Below are 23,867 nucleotides of genomic sequence, written 5' to 3' on the forward strand. Positions count from 1 at the left end.
CAGTGAGAGGCCCGCGTACCGCAAAAAAAAAAAAAAAAAAAGCATTGGGGTGTTTTGGGAACTGCAAGTAGCTTAAAATTGCCAATCAAAACGGAAAGAGTAGGGGAGAGAGGAGGAGGGAGAAATGTAGGAAGATGGCAGGTCAGGCAGTGGCTAGATCCTGCTGGATGTGCTCTATGTTAAGGAGCTTTGCCTTCACCTAATCCATGATAGAGACGCATGATATGTTCAGATTTGCCTTTAGATCACCGTGGCCCTGAGGAGCCTGAGAAGGTCAAGGTGGAAAGGCAGAGAAATTACTTAGGAAGCTATGGCAATAGTTTGGGAGAGAGATAATGAGAGTCTAACTCAGGTAGTGCAGTGAGTTGGAGAGCAGGGGCCAAATTTAAGACATTTTAGGAGGTAGTAAGCAGATGAGAGACTTCAGTACCGATTGAGGATGGGAGAAGGGGAGTAGCCTGGATGAGTCGCAGGCTTCTGGCTGGGATTAGTAGTGGGTGGTTGCTCATGACGCCACTAACACAGATGAAAGAATAAAGGAGGATGAACAGGTTTGAGGAAGGAAATCATGAGTTCAGTTTTCAACATGTTCTACTCCGGTGAATAGAAAACATGTATAGGAGGAAAAAAAAAAAGAAGAAAACAATAAAAGGGTGGAGAACTGGGTGAATCAATCAGGGTGGAGAAGGAAAGTGATGAGGAAGAAACAGTGCCCTGCCCAGATTTGGGGCTACAGTAATGCAACATAATATACCTGTGAGTTTTTCCTTCAGTTCTGTTTCTAGGGGCTGCTTTCTCAGAACTTGGTTCCCGCAATTGCTTGGACCCCAAAGAAGGGCAAAGGGCTTGATTCATGATTTCCTATCCTGCGATCAACTCATTGTTAACACCATTTGCGCTATGAAAAAAATGTTTTCTAACCTGGAGTTCAAGCTGCTCCAGGGTTAGAATGATCTAACAGTTGTCTTTTTCCACATTGCCTTGTGGGTGAGTGAATGACTTTGCCCACTGTCCCCAACACTATTTCCAAAGTGACAATAATACAATGTTAATAAGTATGTGTGTTTGCCCGTTGTTGTTCTTCCAGTTCTGGATGACTCCTGCCACAAATCTTCCCTGTTAACTTTTACTTTTATTTTGCACCTTGAAACTCAGAACTTGATCATGGCCTGTCTTGGATCATACTCATAATTGTTTCCTATTTAGCAATCTGTTCTCCTCTGCTCACAGAGTTCTAAAAACGTCCTGGACTTCTGCGTCTCCACGACAGAAACTCCATAAGGATTTTAACATTTTCCGATCAGTCACCACCAGCCAATAAAAAGCAAAATGTCGGCACGTGGTATAATATATTAGTTCGGGCTGGAGGAAGGTATTCCAACCAGATCCTTTCGCTCTTGCCAGAATCAAACATGGCGGGCCGCAGCCAGACCTTCCAGAACACCCAGCTCTCTTTCCCACGACCCCGGCCAGTCTGTGGGGCTCCTTTTTTTTCCACCTTCCTTACCCCTCGTCCGCTCCTAGAGGGTCAGCACCTGGGAGCGTGACAGCAGACCTGCTTCCCGCCCCCACTCCAGGGCCCGCCCACCAGCCCGCGCCAGCCAATCGCAGGCCGCGCTGCGACGGCCGGCAGCGACGGCCGGCCCCGCCTCCCAGCCTCGCTGTGGCCTGCGGCTCCCGGGCCGGGAGCGCCGCTCTTGGTCGCGTTTACTGGCTGTGTGAAACCGCGGGTCACGGGTGCTCGCCTTCCGCCACAGCTCAGCCCAGCGCCGCCGAGGCCGTCGGCCCCGAGCCTCCGCCATGGACTTCGAGGACGGTAAGCGCGGCCTCTGGCTCGTCGCCGAGGCGGCGGGAGGCGGGGTGGCCTGCCCCGGGGGTCTGTTTACCGTCTCAAGATGGCCGTGTGGGCTTTGTTCTGTGGGCCCGGAGGCCGCCCGCTCGCCGCGGGCCCGGTGCCCGGAGTCGGCCTCTGTGGGGACCCGCGCGCCCGATCTTCCGGCCCGGCGCCCGCTGTGGCCCGCGACCCTGGAGTTCCGCGCCGGCCTCGGTGTGGGTAAGGACGCGCCTAAAGCGCCGCGGCCTCCGGACTCGGCCCCAGACTGGTCCCCGCCCCGCTGCGTGGAAATTGCCCGGACGCTTCCAACTTCCCGGTCTCGGGCTAAGCGGCAAGCGGGCCTCCCTTGCCGCGGCTCGCACTCGCGACGTGGGCAGCGACCCAGATCGTCCTTTTAGTCAATCCCCAAACCCAGGTTACTTCTCGCCAGATAGGATTTTCAGAGGCTTGTTCACGGTCGTGTGCCTGGTTGTCTTAGTTTAAGATGAGTTTAAAGGGCATCTGTAAGTGATAAGTATAAGTAGATCTCTGTCCAGAATGGAAAGTAAGGTATTTCTGGTTAGCAAACTGGGATATTTATCCACCAACAAACATTGCCCGGGCCTTAATCCATAATTTGAAATATGTCTGTGAACCAAAGCATTTTTCTCTGGACGGTGTATGGATGGGACTTAAGTTAGTCAGAATTCTGGCACAGTATCACATGCCCTTCAAATTCAGACCTGTGCACAACCGCCTGTGTTGGACTTGCTGTTTAAATAAACCGTATTTTAGCAGTACCTTTCAGTCGTCTCTCAGGCCAGTTCTTTAAAGCATTTTCATAGGCTCACGAAGTAAAATTAATTTGGTTTTCAACTTGTCTTCAAATCTTGGCCAGCTTTATAGGAACGGGTGTCAAGGTAAAATGAGCACGTAATGACAGCTTTAGGGAGACATGAGAAGGGGTGTGAATAAACTGAATTTAGTCCTGAGTAGCCAGGCATTTCTAAATAAAATCAGTTCACTACCTAGTTCTAAGCTTCTAACCCAACCCCCAGAATTATCTTTGAATGTGCTGTGAGTCCAACTAAATGATCTTTTGATCTTTGATTTGATTTCATGCCACAAAGAGTTAAAGATATCAAATCTAAGTATATGAAAGGGGATTGGAATAACCTTTTTGTGGATAGTTTTAAGTTACTGTGAAACAGGAAGTTTAGGTATTAACAGTAGCACACTCTGGTGTTTTTTTTTGTTTTAGTTGGACTTTGACTAATCCTGTGTAGTGTAGTTGGATTCTGTTGTATCCAAATGACCACTCTGTTAAATTCTTTTCTTTCAGTATTTATTAGTAAAATTAACTAAAGGATTTAACAATTGCCGAATTCGTTTTGACAGAGAAATTATCGATATGATTTTTTGGTGATGATACCACATCCTGGGTAGATATAGCACCACATATATATACATATATGTATATACATTTCTCAGATAAGATCTTGAAATCTTTAGAGAGCAAATTAAGTGCTAAAAGAAATATTAACTTGGAAAAAATTATATATTACATAGAATCAATTCTCAGATGTCCCTGCTTTTTGCATTATTTGATACATATTTGCCTTCCTTTTTGTTACTCCATATAAATCAGTACTGGATCCCCTTTTTTGGATATTATTATATATTAGGTTTTATAAACTAATTTTTACATTACCATGATTTGGATGATAAACTTACCATTTGGGGAGATAGTGAAAAGAAGGGGATATGTATTTTCCCATATGAAATATTTATAATTATTTACACCCTATTTTGCAGATAATTGCATTAATGGCATTTTAAAAATTGTGTTTGTTTTTAGTAGATGGGTATATAATTTCAGATTTTTGCTAATATTGAACTAATTCCTTTCTGTTAAATGTGTCTTCATAGATTACACTCACTCTGCTTGCAGAAATACTTATCAGAGCTTTAATGGTGAGTATCCTCTTTCATTTGCTCTGAAATAAGTTAAGGGAATGCATTTCAGTTTTTCTTTTCATCCATATAAAGTACCAGTGTAAAAAGGGAATTGTGCCTTGTTTCAGGCATTGTTTGGTCTCTTCATGTATCAGCGTTAATGTTGTTATACTATATATATTATTTGAGTTAGATAATTTGGGATCAGAAAAACTTAGGGCTATTGAGATTAATTTGACTCTGTTTTATTTGAATTATGAATCCTTTAATTTATTCCAAAATCCTGACTGCACTGAGTGAGGACTTAACAAGCAGCTAGCTGAGTTATTTTTGTTGAATTAGAGGTTTTGGTATTGAGTAAAGTAGATTAAGTGGATTATTGGCTTTGTTTTATACTGCTTCTTTTGTAACATTTTGACCTTGTTTTTGAGGTCATTTGCTTTAATGTGTCCAAATGTATTAGTATATAAAGAACTGTCTAGGGGAGCACATAAAGAAGCCTGATTGTTTATTGACATAAGAGTTGTGACTGCAGAGCTAGGTAAAATCATAAGAGGTATGCAGCATACAATTGGGGTGGGGTTTTGATAGTTATTAGAGTTAAGGCTTTACCAGTCAGGATAATAACACAAAAAGAACATGGAACAATTCAAAGAGGTTATTAAAAAGCATTATATGAATGACACCAGGGAGTGGAATTAAATATCCTAATTGCCAGAGAAATGCAAAATTCAACTGTTGTACAGGATGTAATATATTCACTAAATAAAACTGAAGTAAATGTACTACTACGTAAAGAAGACCATGTCATTTTATGGGAATAATTAACATTGAGTTAATTTCTATTTATCGTCTCTAAGAATTTAGAGAAACTTTGAATTTGATGTTGACTAAAAAGGTTAAACATACAGGAAGTAGTCAATGTATATTGAGTGCTGAAAAATATATTTTCGAGCAGCAGAGTGATATAATAAAATTACCAGAAGAAGTTTAATTTGCATCCACATGTAGGTTAGATTGAAAACTAGAAAATTATCAAGAAGGCTGTTTCGTAAATTCAGGTGTAAGGATTTTAGACCTTGAACTTGGGAGGTGATGATAGTAATTTAAAAAATATTAAGCTATTTCTTGAGAAAATTAGCAGAACTTTCAGGCTGCCTAGTAGTGAGTAGAAAATTGAGAAGGATGAATAAAAATGAATCCAGGATTTTAAACTGGAGTCAGTAGGACTAGTACTTTCACCAAAGAGGCTTGGAATAATAGAAGGCCATGATCTCCAGTAGGATGTAAGAGAGAGTTGAATTTAATGCCTAAATATAGGGCTTTGAGATGCAGAATCATAGAGGGCCAGAAGTTTATTTTCTTAATGTACAGTGTTGCAAAAAGAGTTTCAGAAATTTGTTACTACTGTTATGACCTTCTTTTTAAAACATGCACTTTATTTTTAATTGAAGTGTAATTGACATATAACATTATATTTCAGGTGTACAACATCATGATCCCATATTTGTATACATTGTGAAATGATCACAATAAGTCTCGTTACCATCTATCACCACACATAGTTTTCCTGTAATGAGAACTTTTAAGATTTACTTTCTTAGCAACTGTCAAATATGCAATACACTATTACTAACTATAGTCCCTGTGCTATACATTACATCCCCATGACTTGTTTATTTTATAACTGGAAGTTTGTACCTTCTGACTCCCTTCACCCATTTCACCCACTCCTATACCTACCCCCCTTCTCTGGCAACCACCAATCTGTTATATCCACGAGCTTGGCTTTTTTGTTTGTTTTTGTTTTTTTTTTTTTTTTTTAAATTTTATTTATTTATTGGCTGTGTTGGGTCTTCATTTCTGTGCGTGGGCTTTCTCTAGTAGCGGCGAGCGGGGGCCACTCTTCATCGCGGTGCACGGGCCTCTCACTGTCGCGGCCTCTCTTGTTGCAGAGTACAAGCTCCAGACGTGCAGGCTCAGTAGTTGTGGCTCACAGACCTAGTTGCTCCGTGGCATGTGGGATCTTCCCAGACCAGGGCTTGAACCCATGTCCGCTGCACTGGCAGGCAGACTCTCAACCACTGCGCCACCAGGGAAGCCCGTTTGTTTTGTTTTGATTTGATTTGGTTTTTTTAGATTCTACATATAAGTGAAATCATACAATATTTATCTTTCTTTGTCTGATTTATTTCACTTAGCATATGCCCTCAAGGTCTATCCATGTTGCAAATGGCAAGATTCCATTCTTTTTCATGGCTAAGTAATATTTCATGCATATACATACATATATATCACATCACATTATCTTATCCATTAATCTATAGATGGGCACTTGGGTTATTCCATATCTTAGCTATTGTAAATAATGCTGCAGTGAAAATGGGGGTGCATATATCTTTTCAAATTAGTTTTTTACTAATGTTATGACTTATTTTTCTCTTAATTTAGTTCCAACAGTGGTTCTCATTTAAGGGTGATTGTTAGACTTTGGAGCTGTTTCAAAGTGTATCTGTTTAGGTCATACTCTAGTCCCCTTGAATCTTAATTTTTAGGGTAAATGGTCCCAACTATGTAAGTTTTAAAGAACTACTTTGAATGATTTTGGAATGCACCTTTAGGTAAACACCACTGCTTGACACCACTTTGAGGTCTGAGTTATCTACATTTTATAAATGAGGAACTTAATTTCAGGGATGTAATTTGACTTCAACAGATATTTATTGAGTGCTATGTATCAGATAATGTTCTTGGAGCTATCAGTATAGCAGTGAACAAAATGGACAAATATTCCTGCCTTTGTGAAGTGTACAGTCTAGTGGGGTGAAATAGACAGTAAACAAGAAGTAATATATATTGTACTATTGCAATTGCTAGGAGAATAATAACACAGGGCAGGGTGTGTGTGTGTGTGTGTGTGTGTGTGTGTGCGTGCGCGCGCGCGCACGCACGCCCATGTGTTACAATTTTAAAGAGATTAGCTAGGGAAAGCCTCACTAAAAGGGTAACTTTTGAGCATAGATTTGAGGGAGATGAGGATGCAAGCCATGAAGCTATCTAGGGGAAGAATGCTGTAGACTTCAGGAAATAAAAGGTGTGTAGTAGTTACCAGTTGAAGCCAACAATGCATTGATTGTTAGTGTTGTATTTTCCAGCGACTGAAATGAAGTAGAAGACACTGGAAAACATGTCAAGCTACAAATTTCTTGGAAGGAAGTTGTATTTCCAGTGTCTTCATATTTCCTTCTTGCTTTAAAATAATTCTTCTTATATAAATAGCAGACAAAAAAAGGGAAAGCATTTTGGGTAGAGGGAAAGCAGGAACAAAGGTAGGGCTGAGTACACTGTGCTTCAGAGAGACTTAAGAAGATGAGCTTGACTACAGCAGATGATTTTTGCTGAGTAATCTTAAAACAAGGTAAGAATAGTGAGGTGTAGCCAGAAGGCATTGAAAGTCAAAGACAATTTGCTTATATCTAGGAAGCAATAGAAAGTGAAGACCTGAAAGAGTTGAGGGTGTGAGCAACACAGATACAGAAGAAGAGCATTCCAGGCAGAGGGAATAGCAGGTGCAAAAATGGATATATGCCTGTTGTAGTCTAGGAACAGCAAGGGACCTAGTATAGCTAGAGTGGAGTAAGGGGAGACCATAGATGATGAAATTAAGAGGCAATGGGGTAGATAAAGTTAAGAGGTAATGGGCAGGATTTCTCAACTTTGGCACTGTTGACATTTTGGACTAGATAATTTTTCGTTGTTGGGGGAATGTGCTGTGCATTGTGGAATGTTTTAGCAGCATCCTTGGCCTGTGTCATTTGATGCAGGTAGCACCCACTACCCATTTAGGTAACAGCCAAAAATGTTTTCAGACATTACCAAATGTCCTCTGGGGGGCAAAATTGCCCGTGAGTAAGGGCCACTGGTGTAGGGCCTTATAGATTATCTTAAGGCTTTAGCTTTTACTTGGAGTAAGATGGGAAGCCATTGGAAAGTACTGAGCATTGAACAATTTAACTTACATTTTAACAGAATTCTTCTAGCTATTTTCTTCACAATAAACAGAAAGGGAGCAAAAGTGGAAGCAGGAAAACCAGTTGGGAGGCTGTTGCAATAATGTAGGTGAGAGATGCTGGTGGCCTGCATCATGATGCTAGTGTGGAGGTGGTAAAAAGTGGTCTCATTCATGACTTAGTGTCATACAACTTGTTAGTTATTTTGATCATAAGTCAGTTGTTTTTTTTTTTATACTACTCCACAGCTTTTATCTTTTGATTTAATTATACATGAGTTTTAACATTTGTTGAGCTTATCATTTATATGATAGCATAATCAAAGCAATAGAACAGATTTGATTTAAAATGTGTCCGTTTAATTTTTGAGTGAGTTACTTTCATTTAATATATTTTTTTTATTCAGAAATAGTTGATGGAATACTATATGTTTCAGGTGTATAACATAGTGATTCACAATTTTTAAAGGTTACATTCCATTTATAGTTATTGTAAAATACTGGCTGTATTCCCTGTGTTGTACAGTATATCCTTGTTCTCATTTAATATTAATAGTAAAGGTGGGCTTCCCTGGTGGCGCAGTGGTTGAGAGTCCGCCTGCCGATGCAGGGGACACGGGTTCGTGCCCCGGGTCCGGGAAGATCCCACATGCCGGGGAGCGGCTGGGCCCGTGAGCCATGGCCGCTGAGCCTGCGCGTCCGGAGCCTGTTGCTCCGCAAGGGGAGAGGCCACAACAGTGAGAAGCCCGCATACTGCAAAAAAAAAAAAAAAAAAAAAAATAGTAAAGGTATGTTATAGTCTTACAACTTTATTTTTAAAGTGATTTTTAAATTCCTTTGGTAACCTGGAAGAGTATCGTTTATATATAAATGGTCATCGTATAGAATCTATATCCCTATAATCACACTGATTATATGCAATACGTATAAAGACTTTTCCTCTTTTCCTTTTTAATTAACTGAATAGTAACAGTAGTATGAACAGTAAGCCCAAGTCATTGCTATATAAGGATAGCTCTATTAATTTTTGTGTACTCCACAGTGCCTGGCACAAGGTGAGTGTTCAATAAATGTTAGTAATTTATGACTCTGTAGTGAAATAAAAACACACAGAATCAAAAAACTGAAAGATTTAGTATCCAAAGGCAGCCTCTGCTGACTCAAAATAGAAATGAGCAGAAATAACAAAATACAAGTTTTTTTGTTTTGTGTACCTAACTGAACCTAACTCTAAAATTACATTTTAATATGAGGCCTTCAGAGGAAAGCTTTTTATTTTGAAAACTTTATTTTAATGTTGAAATTGTCCCCTATGTGAGATGTGAGCAAATTATATTGTATAATTACCAACTCTAAAGACAGATAACTATTTTATCAGTCTAGAACTGTGTTATCTGATATGGTAGACACTAACCACGTATGACTATTGAGCACTTGCAGTGTGGAGAGTCTGAATTGAGGTATGCTGTCTTAGTCTTAGTATGAACTTGACTTGAAGTCTTAGTATGAACAAAAAACAATGTAAAATAGCTCAGTACTTTCTGTATATTGATAAACTTTTTGTTATATTAAAATGCATTTGTATGCCTTGCACTCTGAATGGATCTTTTTACGATTTATGATCCTGTAATATCAGGCATTAGTTATTTGAAAAGTACTGGTTTATTGAGTTATTCAGATTTTCCAAATACTGACAGATTTTATTGTACAATGTAAAAAGTCATATTCAGTAATACTAGTATCAACTTTATCAGAAAAACCTTTAAGTATTGGGAAGTTGTCAAGCTCAAGTTTTATAAAATTCTAATTTTCACGTGAGAGCTTGAATTTCATCTTTGGCAACAAATATTGTTACCTGTTTTCTTTGAAGTGAGTTTCACTTCATTTTTGAGAAAGCGTCTGCCAGATGCTCAAGTGTGAAAGCCATAGTTTTTGAATGTCAGTCTTTCCTTTTAGTAAAAATAGTATTCCTTGTAAAAAGTGGCTAATTCAGTGGCTTTTCCTGGAGAGAGCTATGGCACTTAATGGAACTTTATGCACTGATATGCAGCAAAATTGCTTTACATATACTTTCCATTTTACTGCGCAGAATATCATAGAGTGTACTCAAAGGTCATGATTTAATAAAATTAATAACTCTTACTGCTTCATCAAGGACATTCTTTAAGCAATGATGGCATTTTTATTACTTTTACTGCAAGTGTGCAGTACAACTACTAGTGTGGTCTGGTGTCACTGCCTTGATTTGTGCTATAGCACCATCAGTTTTATACACCAGTGCTTTTGCATCTTCAGTGCAAAAAAGTTTTCAACACTGTGAAAAAAGGCAGATAATATCTTAGTACTATTTATAAAAATAGTTTGACCTTGTGTACCCTCTGAAGGGGTCCTGGCAACTCTTAGTAGTCAACAGGCTATTGAAAACTGCTGTCCTAGGGTGCATAAAAAATTTGTGAAAAATCAGACCCTAACCACACGTCTAGTGTACATTTAAAATGCGGCCACAGGACTTCCCTGGCAGTCCAGTGGTTAAGACTTCACGCTTCCAGGGGACACAGGTTCCATCCCTGGTTGGGGAACTAAGATCTCCATATGCTGTGTGGCACAGCCAAAAAAAAAAAAAAATGAGGCCACAAATAGTAGCATACTGTATAAGGCAGAGTATCATAAATACCATGTAAGAGCTACAGAGTTTTGTAGACATTCAAAAGAAAGATGATAATCAACTGAGACAACATCAGTAAAAATGTTCTTGAAAGGATTAGTATTTGAAATGGACTTTAAAAGATTAGAAAATTTCAACAAGCTGATATTTGGGGTGGTAGAAGAGAGTGTTTCATGTAGAAGCGACAGCACGAAACTAGAGGGGTGGTTATTTATGAGACTTTGGGAAAATCATTTCATCTCTTTGGACTTTTTAGTTCCATAATCTATAAAATGAAATGATTAAATTTGATCATTTAGGTTGCTTTCAGGTTTAAAGTTGCAAGATTTTGTTATTAGGACCTGAAATCATATTTATGTGATTATAATTAAAATTTAGCATTTAAAAAAAAATTAATGTATTTGCTCCGTGTATATTCTTACATTTATTAGTGCATAAAACTTGGAGAGGATGATAAATGGAGGATCTTAAAGGACTTTATAGGAAACACATTCTGAATGGTTTTTAAAGTTTTTCAATTTTATAATCATAGTAAATTCATTTTATTACCTCTTTTGTTGTATTTGTTTTTCATGTCAGAGGTTGGGATGTAAGTGGAATTACAGTGTAATAAAATATACTTAAGTGCCTCGATTGTATCATAATTTTTTTAGTGTCTGCATTGCTAGAATTCACATTCATTCCCTTTATTCAAAGTATTTGAGGATTTAAATATTTATAGGCACAGTACCACAGATTGGCCCTACTCTGATTTTACTTTTTAAAGATACCTATTTCAGTTACTGTATGAACTAATTTCAATTGGGCTAATTTAAAATGTGGCTGCTTCTGAGTTTTCAGACATTTTGAGAGGAGTTAGATGTAGAAGACTATACTTGTAACAAAAATTTTTCCTTTTGTTGTTATTAAATACTGACTTTTCTTAAGAATAGGAATTATTAATTATGTACCATGTAGCACCTAACACAGGGCCTTATGGTAGTACCCTAGTCAAATAAACATTGGCTATATTGAAGATAATTTTAATATAGAACTTTTTAGTTGATAATGTTTTTCTTTGAAAAATTAGGTTTCATTAGCAAATCTGATTTTTCAGTAGATTATAATCTGTTTGTTTTTTCCTTCAGTGTCTATTGTGACTTTAGCTTAAACGTTAATGATGAATTATCATCTCAGATGATTGATATGAATATCTTGTGTTTTATGCAAAAATTCCTGAAGAGAATGGTATCTTACTGACCTTTTGCTATTGACTCTTTTAGGAATGGATCGTGATTATGGCCCCGGATCTTATGGAGGTCTGACATTCAAGGATATTTATCTAAAAATTCTTCTTTTGAGTGCCAGTAAAGGTGAGCGTCATTTAATTTTTTTCTTTTTAAACTCTTTGTAGGGATGGATCGTGACTATGGCCATGGATCCTGTGGGGGTCAAAGATCCATGGACTCCTACCTAAACCAGTCATATGGCATGGACAGTCACAGTGGTGGTGGTGGGGGTAGCAGGTAAATTGCTTCATCACTTGGCCAAATAATTAGATGACTGTAAGATTCTGGATATTCTAATTTCCTATTCCTTAGGCATGTGACGCTACTTGAACTTTGCTATTTAGAATCACCTTAAATGTTGAAAGGTGTTAATGGTTCTAAAAATTATCTTAGCATCACTGGCAGACATTAGGAAAATCTCAGGAAAACCTTTATCATTTCATTATAATAGAGTAAGATTTTCTGTCTTTAGCAGTGAGCATTTTTTTTTTCTTCTTTTACTTTTAACTGCTTATCAATCAGAATGTCCTGAACAAATGATATAAAAATGTTATTGGAAATATTATTTGTGAAGCTTTTTCTTATGAATTTCCAAAAATCTTTACTACTGTGGGGTACTCTATAAAGCAGCAAAGCAGTCTTTGACTAGAATGGGTTTAACTGAACCAGTCTAGCAACATTCAGTTTCTAAGAAACATTTAAAATAGTTATTCTTTTAATTTTAATTTTAAAGTAAGGTACAAGAGCATATTGTAATAATAAAAGTGTTCTTTAAATCATGTCTAGATTATTTATTGGCAGGTACTGCTTATACCAGAAACACTTGTGCTCTAGACTAGGAACATTATATTAAAGCCATGAGTATGATACCTTTTCTTATTTTAATGCAGTAGAATTTAGGTTGTACTTATGTTTCACTGTCAGTGCTGTGTAAAGCTTAAACCTAGTTGAACTCCTACAGGCTTTAGGGTTGACCACATTTCAGGTCAAGGGGGGTCTACTTTTTGAGGCACAAAGATTCCTACTAGATATAAGTAAAACTAGTTAGGAAACATTTGAAAGTATTGTCCTTCTTCATAAATTGAAGGATCTGGATTCCTTAAGGATGGACTGAATGATGCTTACTTTTCTTTTTTCTGCTTCAAGTGTGCCATTATGGTTTATAGTAGAGAAAAATCAATAAAATAGTTACAACAATTTTGCTTACATGATAGATGTTTTGAAAAATGTAGTTGAAAAGAGGAATAATTTTTATATGGTTACTAGGATTCAGAAGTAAATATTACCTTCTATTTAGTGATCTGTAAATAATTGAAGTAATGTAACACATTTAAATGTTTTACCATATCTCTTCCTGCCCTATTACATTGTAAATGTAATGTGCGTAAACTATGTAGATGTTATCATTTATCTCGTGTAACTGTGGGCCTTTATAAAACTATGTTGTAAGATAAGCGACTACTGTAATCCATGCTTTGGTGAGAAGTAAGATGATTTGTTTCTTCTGTTGACTCTATTAAAACCTTGAGGAGACTGTACACTCCCTTTTTTAGAGTAGCTTTATGTGATAATTTTATGTGATACTAGGGAATAATTTTTTGATAATAGGGAATAATTTTTCAAACAATTGAAGACCTTATAAAATGTATTCTTTCTAATCTGCCTTGAAAATTCATATGCAGAGGGTATATGTTGGTGGTCTTTTACTTTTATGTTCTATTTTATGTGCTTATCCTTCTAGATTTGTTAGATTTATTAGTCTACAAGTAAAAAGTGACTGAGGATTGATTATTGACCTTAACCAAAGTTTGGCAGGTTGCCAAACTTTATAACCAGATAACTCTCCCAATTTTGACTGCTGTAGACACAATGAAGCAGTTTTGTCATATAGATTATTGGGGGTGCAAATGGATCTCTTCTGTGTCACAAGTAGCCTACATCTGTGTAGTCTTCAATTTGTGTCCCCATTGAAAGCCAAAATGTTGTAAATATTTTGTATTTTCCAGTATTAGGGATGGATTCAAAGAAAGTTTGAGTAGTTTGTGAACTTTAACAAATGACTTTTCCCAAGACTAGGGCTGGGCTTAAATAATGACAGACAAATCTTTTCTTTCTAATAAAATAGAAAGCTGCCAAAAAGCAGATTTTTAAGCTAAGGTTTACTTAACTCAATTCATATTTAAACACTGACTCAGATAGCTTTCTATCTGGTCTCATGTTGAACTGCCCAGCCCTAATCAGGTGTGAACAAAAGTAGAACTGTGCAAACCAGTATGGTATAAATGAATTTTAGTTGATAAATGTCATCTGATAATTTGTCTTTTGAATTGTCTAACATTAGTAAGCTTACTTTTGTTTTTTCCCTCACTGTGCAACTCTTCCAGGTTTGGACCTTATGAGTCTTACGACTCCAGGTCTTCTCTGGGTGGGCGAGATCTGTACAGATCTGGCTATGGTTTTAATGAACCCGAACAAAGCCGCTTCGGAGGTAGTTATGGTGGTCGATTTGAGAGCTCCTACCGGAATAGCCTTGACTCTTTCGGAGGTAGAAACCAGGGCGGGTCTAGCTGGGAAGCACCTTACTCCCGTTCAAAATTGAGGCCTGGGTTTATGGAGGACAGAGGAAGAGAGAATTACTCTTCCTACAGCAGTTTTTCTTCACCCCATATGAAGCCTGCACCTGTAGGCTCTCGGGGGAGAGGAACGCCTGCTTATCCTGAAAGTACGTTTGGAAGCAGAAACTATGATGCTTTTGGAGGACCATCAACAGGCAGAGGCCGAGGCCGAGGAGTAAGTACAACAGAATCTTTTCAGATTCTTTTCACTAGTCACTCTTTTAAACCCTTTCAAGACCATGGTTTTCAACTAGAATAAACACTGTTCATCCCAGTGTATTTTGAAGAAAAGCTGAGTCCTAAGCATAATTTTTAGGTTGCCTATAAAAGTTTTTCCACCTCAGAAAATACGTGGCAGTGTGAGATGACTGTTCATAAAGTTTTGCCAAATCTCCCTTTATTAAAAAGGTGAGGATATTAGGTTTGGTCTAAAAGGGGTTAAAAGGAGTTGCATTTTTCCTTGTAAACACTAGCAGTTTTGCTAGTGGGACAGTTCTTGGATTATGTAAAGGTAATGAACCCTTCTGGAGTTTTTGAGTAGGTTAAAGGTGCAATGTATGATAAAATGTGTATACTTTGCTGCTAAACTCTAGCACGTAGAATTTCTTCAAAGCTTCATATTTCACATTAAACACAAGAGACTAAAAGTCGGTGATAGTTGAGGGTAGCTTAGCCATGTTTACATGGTGAAGAAGTTGATATGTATAATAGGTTGTAGATGATTTGTGGTCAGTATAATTTTGCTAACTTACTCTCTTACAGTATGTCCTATTGCTGGGTGTTCTGTTTTACCTGTGTCACTAGCTTTACTATTGAGAAATAATTTCCTCCCTGTATAAACATGTCTACGGCTTCTTCCTAGGAAGTAATATTTTGTAAATTACTGCTTAAATGAGTAAATATACTAGTCTTCAAGTATTTAATTTCAGGATATATAGTATAAAGATTATGCCTTACATTCTCAGGTAACTTGACTGACATGAAATTTTACCTAGTAAGGGTATGTAGATTGTGGAGTTACTATGCACTTTGATCCTATAAAGAATATTGTATTTTTGCTATAACATGAGGAGTGTTTTATTTTTTTTAAGTCAGTTGCTCTTAATATTCTGTTTGCAGAGGAAAGTACTTCTGATAAAAAATGCTGTAGGGCACATATTTTTAACTGCTCACTAGCCTTTGGTACATCAGTGTAGTTTGTCATACTTGTGTAGAAATTTTGCATTTATAACAGTTACTCTTTACTTATGTAAAATGCATTGCACCTTTAATGGATAATTGATGAAGATTTTTCTGATGTGACTATGTAAATTACCTGGAAACACTAATTTATTCAAGTCTACTAGGTTAGATAGGTATTCCTAAGCATAATATACAAATGTAAGCAACTGATATGTTGCTATTCTACCATGCTTCATGATTGTAGATTAACTGAAAATAGTTGGGATAATAGGCTTTGGGTTTTGAAATTGAAAATCTATTCCAGTTGGAAAATTTGGAAAACTCTTAACGTTTTCCATTAGGCAAATGATTTTTTTCTCAATGAGACTTCAAATATCAATTTTGTTTTCATGATAGAAAAACAGGTATTCCTGTTCTTTGTTTCCACCATTCTAGTCGGAATGGACTTTTCTTTCTTTCTTCCTGTTAATGACATAGATGAACCAATAGGGCTTTCTTTTTTAATCTTCACTTGTACAATTCCCATTGGATCCTTCTCTTCAGATTACTCCTCAATCTTTATCTTCTAAAAGTAGGGTTAGTAGAGTAAATTTCTATGAACATGTGGCCTTTTGGTGTAGTGGATTTTGTTAACGACAGGAGAAGAGGAAGGGACACAAAGAGTCGTTTGGTTGCATGACTCTTCGTCTGTAAACTTTTGCTTCTTGGGCTTCTGGGTCAGAATATGTTTCTCTAGGTAAGAATGTGAATGGAACGTCAGATGCAATTCTTTATCTGAAGTGTGTCTTGGAAGTTGATGCATGGTTATGCTTTAACTCTCCTATTTCATACTAATGTTCCATCTCGCCTTCTCATCCCTTTTTCAACAGGGAGAAATCCTAAATCATTTCTGGATCTTTTTTTACTTCAAACTTCAAATATGGTCTTCTTTGTGTATCTTAGTTTTAAGCCAGGTTTTAGTAAAATAAAGATTTCTTTTAAGGTCTTTTCATGGGAAAACATCGATTAGGAACTCTGAAGAGGAGTTGTCAGAGAGTTGTACAAGTGGTAATATTCTGACAGGCACATATATTGTTTATGATCTCAAGTAATTTTGAATTGTAAGAATCAAAAAACAGGAAATATTCATATTTGTTCTTCTGGAAATAAAAATACTAATTCAATGGATTTGAGCTCATGTAATAATTTACAAAGTTTTTCAGTGTATTCAGAGTGGACTTGTAAAATTTAGTTACATTCTGAGGAATTTTCAGGTGAAAAATTTTAGATAGGTAACATAAAGTATATATGAATTCATACGTTATCATTGGATATTGTGCTAATATTTCTTGATTTCACAAATTTGCAGCATATGAGTGATTTTGGAAGCATTCATAGACCTGGAATTGTTGTTGACTATCAAAACAAACCCACCAATGTGACAGTTACTGCTGCAAGAGGAATAAAGAGAAAAATGATGCAACCATTTAATAAGCCTGGTGGAACCTTTATCAAGAAACCCAAGCTAGCAAAACCTGTGGAGAAGATGAGCCTCAGCAAATCACCCAGTAAGTAAGAAAACATAACCTTGCTATGGTTCAAGGTACTTTTTATTTTTTTTAACTCAGTGCATTTAGATAATTTTTCACGTTTATATAGAGGAACAGTATAATAATTACAGTTGTAGAAATCAGATCTGCAGATGCCCTAATCAGTCATGGATATCAGAATTACCGAAAGATACTTTTTAAATTCACATGCCCTGGTTCACCCCTCTTCGCTAAATCTTGATTTAGGGTGGAGCCAGAATGTCTATATTTTTAAAAAGACCTCACACATGATTTTGATTCAGACTCCTTTCTTGGGTGTTATATTTATTGTTGGATATATTATTGAAGAAGTGGTATGTTACATTACATAGAATCCCCTTCATAAGGTCAAAGGCAAGAAATTTTTCATGGTCCTTGGTACCAGGAAAAGCTGTGCATTCTTCTAGAAAATTAAGTTGTTTTTTATCTTCTGGACATGCATTATTCTTAGAGGTAATCATATTTCCATTTTTACAGTGTTAAAAATTGAGAGCCAGTCTGAAAATGAAATTAAGAAAACAATTTAATTCAGTTAGCATCAAGAAGAATTGAATACTCAGAAATAAATTTAACAAAAGAAGTGCAGGGCTTCCCTGGTGGTGCAGTGGTTAAGAATCCGCCTGCCAATGCAGGGGACACGGGTTCGAGCCCTGGTCTAGGAAGATCACACATGCCGTGGAGTAACTAAGCCCGTACGCCACAACTACTGAGCCTGCGCTCCAGAGCCCACGAGCCACGACTACTGAGCCCGCATGCCACAACTACTGAAGCCTGCGCACCTAGAGCCTGTGCTCCACAGCAAGAGAAGCCACCACAGTGAGAAGCCCGCACACTGCAATGAAGAGTAGCCCCCTCTCGCTGCAACTAGAGAAAGCCCATGTGCAGCAATGAAGACCCGACACAACCAAAAATAAATAAATAAATTTAAAAAACTTATACTTTGAAAACTATAAAACATTGTTGAAAGAAATTAAGGATCTAAATAAATGGAATACTAAATAAATGTTCATAGATCAGAAGGCTTAACATTATTAAGATCGTAATACTCTCCAAACTGATCTACTGATTTAGCCCAATCCCTATCAGAATGCCACCTAACTTCTTTGCAAAAATTGACAAGTTGATTCTAAAATTCATAGGGAATAGCAAGGGACCTAAAATAGCCAAAACAATCCTAAAAAAAGAAGAACAAAATAGAAAGACTCATTACTTCATGATTTCAAAACTTACTACAAAGCCACAGTAATCAAGACAGAGTGGTACTGGCACAAGGCCAGACATATAGATCAGTGGAAGAGAATTGAGAGTCCAGAAATAAACTCATAAATCTGTGGTCAAATTTATTTTAGCAAAAATGCTAAAATTATTCAATGAGGAGAGAATAGTCTTTTCAACAAATGGTGCTGGAACCAACTGGATTGCCACATGCACAAGCTAAAATGCAACACCTAAATGCAAGGACTGAAACTATAAAACTCTCAGAAGAAAACGGGTAAGTCTTCATGGCTTTGGATTTGGCAAGGAATTCTTAGATATGACACTAAAAGAATGAACAACCAAATAAAAAATAGGTAAATTGGACTTTATCAAAATTAAAAACTTCTGTGCTTCAAAGGACACCATCAAGAGAGTGAAAAGACAGCTCACAGAGTAGGAGAAAATATTTGCAAATTACATATCTGATAAGGGACTTGGCATCTAGAATATATAGAATTTTTTAACTCAATAAAAAGACAAATAGCCCAATTGAAAAAAGTGAGCAGAGCATCTGAACAGACATTTTCCCCCAAAAGATACACAGATAGCCAATAAGCACATGAAAAAGTGCCCAACAATTAGTTAGCAGGGAAATTTAAATCAGGACCATGATGAGATACCACTTCATACTCACCTGGATGGCTAGAATCAAAAAGATAGTAACAAGTCTTAGCGAGGATGAGGAGAAATCAGAACCTTCTTATACCACTGGTGGGAATGTAAAATGGTCCAGGCACTTTGGAAAACAGTTCCTCAAATGGTTAAACTACCATATGATCCAGCAGTTCCACTCCCAGGTATATACCAAGAAAAATGAAAACATACGTCTGCACAGAAATTTGTGTATGGATACATATAACATCATTGTTCATAGTAGCCAAAAGGTAGAAACAACCCAAATGCTCATCAATGGATAAATGGATAAACAAAATGTGGTACGTCCATACAGAATAGAATGGTAGAATATTTTCCAGCCATAAAAATGGAGTGAAGTACTGATACATGCTACAACTTGGATGAACTTTGAAAAGATTAATGAAGTGAAAGAAGCCAGTCACAAAAGTCCACATAATATGATTCTTTTCATTTGAAAGTGTAGAATACAGAAGTCTATAGGGATAGAAAGTAGATTAGTGGTTGCTTTGGACTGGGGGGTGTGTAGGGAGTAATACCAGGGTACCAGATTTCTTTGTAAGGTGATGAAAATGTTCTAGAATTGATTATAGTAATGTTTGCACATACCTGTGAATGTTCTAAAAAACATTGGATTACATACTTTAAATGGGTGGATCGTATGGTTTATACTGAATTATATCTCAATAAATCTTTAAAAAAAAGTTCAGAGCCAGATTACTCTGTTTCTTTTCTCCGTCATTGTATTTTACTTAACTTTGTAATGTATCTCTAAATGAAATCAAGTACATTTGACCAAATTAGATTGTCAAGAGGATACATAAATAAAAGGTAAGGAGATGTCTTTCTCAGCATTCTTTGTGAAAACATAACAAAATAATATACAACAGATAATTTGCCTGTTTTTGACTGTACACTGAATTATTTTTTGGTTTTTTTATATTTATTTTACTTTTGCCTTGATGACTGAAAAGCATTTTCTTTCCAAGTTAGGTGATATTGCAAGGGGGCAAAAATTACTCTCTTCCTTAGAATTAATATTTGATTGCCTAATCTTGTTGGGACTGGAGGAGGTTAAGATCATTGTAAAGAATGAATATTCCAAATTTTTCTGGTCTAGTTTTTCAAATTTTTTACATCCAGTTTTAAAAATAAGTATATATGTATATATATATATATTTTTAACGTCTTTATTGGTGTATAATTGCTTTACAATGAGTGTTAGTTTCTTCTTTATAACAAAGTGAATCAGTTATACATATGTTCCCATATCTCTTCCCTCTTGTGTCTCCCTCCCTCCCACCCTCCCTGTCCCACCCCTCTAGGTGGTCACAAAGCACCGAGCTGATCTCCCTGTGCTATGCGGCTGCTTCACACTAGCTAGCTATTTTACGTTTGGTAGTGTATATATGTCCATGCCACTCTCTCACTTTGTCACAGCTTACCCTTCCCCCTCCCCATATCCTCAAGTCCATTCTCTAGTAGGTCTGTGTCTTTTTTCCCGTCTTGCCCCTAGGTTCTTCATGAACTTTTTTCTTTTTTCTTAGGTTCCATATATATGTGTTAGCATACGGTATTTGTTTTTCTCTTTCTGACTTACTTCACTCTGTATGACAGACGCTAGGTCCATCCACCTCACTACAAATAACTCAATTTCATTTCCTTTTATGGCTGAGTAATATTCCATTGTATGTATGTGCCACATCTTCTTTATCCATTCATCTGCTGATGGACACTTAGGTTGCTTCCGTGTCCTGGCTATTGTAAATAGAGCTGCATTGAACATTTTGGTACATGACTCTTTTTTTTTTTTTTTTTTTTTTTTTTTTCATGACTCTTTTTGAATGACAGTTTTCTCAGGGTATATGTCCAGCAGTGGGATTGCTGGGTTGTGTGGTAGTTCTATTTTTAGTTTTTTAAGGAACCTCCATACTGTTCTCCATAGTGGCTGTACCAATTTACATTCCTACCAACAGTGCAAGAGGGTTCCCTTTTCTCCACACCCTCTCCAGCATTTATTGTTTGTAGATTTTTTTGATGATGGCCATTCTGACTGGTGTGAGGTGATGCCTCATTGTAGTTTTGATTTGCATTTCTCTAATGATTAATGGTGTTGAGCATCCTTTCATGTGTTTGTTGGCAATCTGTATATCTTCTTTGGAGAAATGTCTATTTAGGTCTTCTGCCCATTTTTGGATTGGGTTGTTTGTTTTTTTGATATTGAGCTGCATGAGCTGCTTGTAAATTTTGGAGATTAATCTTTTGTCAGTTGCTTCATTTGCAGATATTTTCTCCCATTCTGAGGGTTGTCTTTTCGTCTTGTTTATAGTTTCCTTTGCTATGCAAAAGCTTTGAAGTTTCATTAGGTCCCATTTGTTTATTTTTGTTTTTATTTCCATTTCTGTAGGAGGTGGGTCAGAAAGGATCTTGCTGTGATTTATGTCATAGAGTGTTCTGCCTATGTTTTCCTCTGAGAGTTTGATAGTGTCCTTTTTCATCTAATTACAACATTACAGACATTTTAATGTATCATATTTGAAAAAATAATTGATATTGCAAATGTTGGATTTTTTTCCTTAAAATTATAAGTTATAATACAAGACTCAGGAACGGTTTAAATACTATTCTTAAATCTACTTTCCTGCCATGCTTTGCGTGGGACATCTGTATTATTTAGTAAAAAATAGCAATATTCTGGAATTCAGGAAACCTGCTAATAGGTAGAGTATGTGTTAGTAAGGATAACTTTTATACTGTGTTAGTTGATAGATTGCTGTTTACTGAATTGTGTACTCTAAATATTTCTAGACTAGGCAATTCAGTTGATCCTCTTGGGATAGATTTCAAAGATATATTTTGCAAGTATAGTTAAATAAATATTGCAAAGTTTGAATCAGAAACTGATTTGCCACTAAAGCAGCTATATGTGACCCAACTTTTTTTTTTCTTTTTAGCAAAACTTGAGAGAGCAGTGTAGTATAACTAACAATGAAGCCAAAATCCTGTAGTCAAATCAGGCTTTCACTGTTAGGCATGAGGTGGGCATTCTGAAAGATGTCTGCTGAATATTTAGGAATAAGAAGTCTTGCTACACTGTAGTATATAGACTATATGATTTTTTGAAAAGCAGTAGGAAAGGAACCGTACTCAGTCATTTGGATAGAGGTACAACATATATCGTAGTTTTAGCACATGAAGGGAAATGGAACTGCTTCTAGTTTAACGTCATGTACAAGTGGATTTTATACAGAGTGAGGATTTGAGGGGAACTGAAGGAGGATATTGAAAATGGTTAATAAAATAATAATGTACATTTAAGCTCTTATAAAATGATGAAAAATAGGGCTTCCCTGGTGGCGCAGTGGTTGAGAGTCCACCTGCCGATGCAGGGGACGTGGGTTCGTGCCCCGGTCCGGGAAGGTCCCACATGCCGCGGAGCGGCTGGGCCCGTGAGCCATGGCCACTGAGCCTGCGCGTCCGGAACCTGTGCTCCACAACGGGAGAGGCCACAACAGTGAGAGGCCCGCGTACCACAAAAAAAAAACCCAAAAAAACAAAAAAAGATGAAAAATAATCTAGATATTGAATTTTAAGGTATTTTATATAGTTTTTTTTTGTTTTTTTGTTTTTTTTTTTTTTTTCGCGGTACGCGGGCCTCTCACTGTTGCAGAGCACAGGCTCCGGACGCGCAGGCTCAGCCGCTCTGCGGTATGTGGGATCTTCCCAGACCGGGGCACGAACCCGTGTCCCCAGCATCGGCAGGCAGACTCTCAACCACTGTGCCACCAGGGAAGCCCTTTATATAGTTTTGAAACATCCCACTGTATGCATAGCAAGTACTTAATATTTGTTTACTGTTAAGTTTATGAAATCCCCAGGTGTTCATTATTTCGTATTAGATATTTTTCCAAAGGTAATCCAAAAGGATAAACAATGTATAAAACAAAAAGTTTGAGGGCAGATGAGGTTTTTGTTTTAAGTCTAAAGTTAATTGTATCATAAAGTTAATTGTATCATTTTAATACAATGAGATATCACTTCACACCATGTGAAGTCGATGGTCTTAAAAATAAAAAAAGGAGGGCTTCCCTGGTGGCGCAGTGATTGAGAGTCCGCCTGCCGATGCAGGGGACACAGGTTTGTGCCCTGGTCCGGGAAGATCCCACATGCTACGGAGCGGCTAGGCCTGTGAGCCATGGCCTCTGAGCCTGAGCGTCCGGAGCCTGTGCTCCGCAACGGGAGAGGGCACAGCAGTGAGAGTCCCGTGTACCGCAAAAAGAATATTAAAAAAAGGAAAATAACAAGTATTGACGAGGATGTGGAGAAATTAGAACCCTCACACAGTACTGGTGGGAATGTAAAGTGGTGCAGCTGCCGTGGGGAACAATTTGGTGGTTCCTCAAATGATTAAACGTAGACTGACCATATGAACCAACAATTCCACTCCTAGATACATACTTCAAAGAATTGAAAAGAAGTATTCAATCAAAAACTTGTATATAAATGTTCATAGCAGCATCATTCACAAGTGTTAAAAGGTGGAAACAATCCAAATGTTCATCAGCAGATGAATGGATGAAAAAAAATATGGTGTATTCGCACAATGGAAAATTATTCAGCCATAAAAAGGAAGGAGGTACTGATACATGGTACAACACATGGGTGAACCTTGAAAACATTATGCTAAATAAAAGAAGCCAGACAAAAAAATGCCACGTATTGTATCCTTTGTTCATATAAAATATCCAGAATAGGAAAATCTGTAGAGACAGAAAGCAGATTGGTAGTTTTACCAGGTGCTTTAGTGACTGCTTAATGGGTATGGGGTTTCTCTTTGGAGTGATTAAAAAGTTCTGAAAGTAAATAGTGGTGATGGTTGCACAACATTGTGATGCACTTAA

At 37.3% G+C, this 23,867-nt stretch overlaps 1 protein-coding gene across 5 annotated transcripts in view; it reads left to right on the top strand.

Moving 5' to 3' along the window:
* Nucleotides 1-1,402: 1,402 nt before the first annotated feature.
* Nucleotides 1,403-23,867, top strand: part of ZNF326 (zinc finger protein 326) — a 37,581-nt gene continuing 15,116 nt past the window's right edge. The window contains exons 1-6 of one of the 5 annotated variants that reach the window (XM_032648143.1): nt 1,403-1,816; nt 3,743-3,787; nt 11,706-11,741; nt 11,837-11,948; nt 14,096-14,501; nt 16,857-17,055. In XM_032648143.1, coding sequence (XP_032504034.1) covers nt 1,801-1,816; nt 3,743-3,787; nt 11,706-11,741; nt 11,837-11,948; nt 14,096-14,501; nt 16,857-17,055 — 814 coding nt within the window. In that variant the 5' untranslated portion in view covers nt 1,403-1,800. Of the gene's footprint in view, nt 1,817-3,742; nt 3,788-11,705; nt 11,796-11,836; nt 11,949-14,095; nt 14,502-16,856; nt 17,056-23,867 lie in introns of those variants that run through there. The other 4 variants (XM_032648159.1, XM_032648150.1, XM_032648169.1 and 1 more) reach the window with 4 other exon arrangements.

Source organism: Phocoena sinus, chromosome 1 (genome assembly GCF_008692025.1).
Source record: "Phocoena sinus isolate mPhoSin1 chromosome 1, mPhoSin1.pri, whole genome shotgun sequence".
NCBI classification, from domain to species: Eukaryota; Metazoa; Chordata; class Mammalia; order Artiodactyla; family Phocoenidae; genus Phocoena; species Phocoena sinus.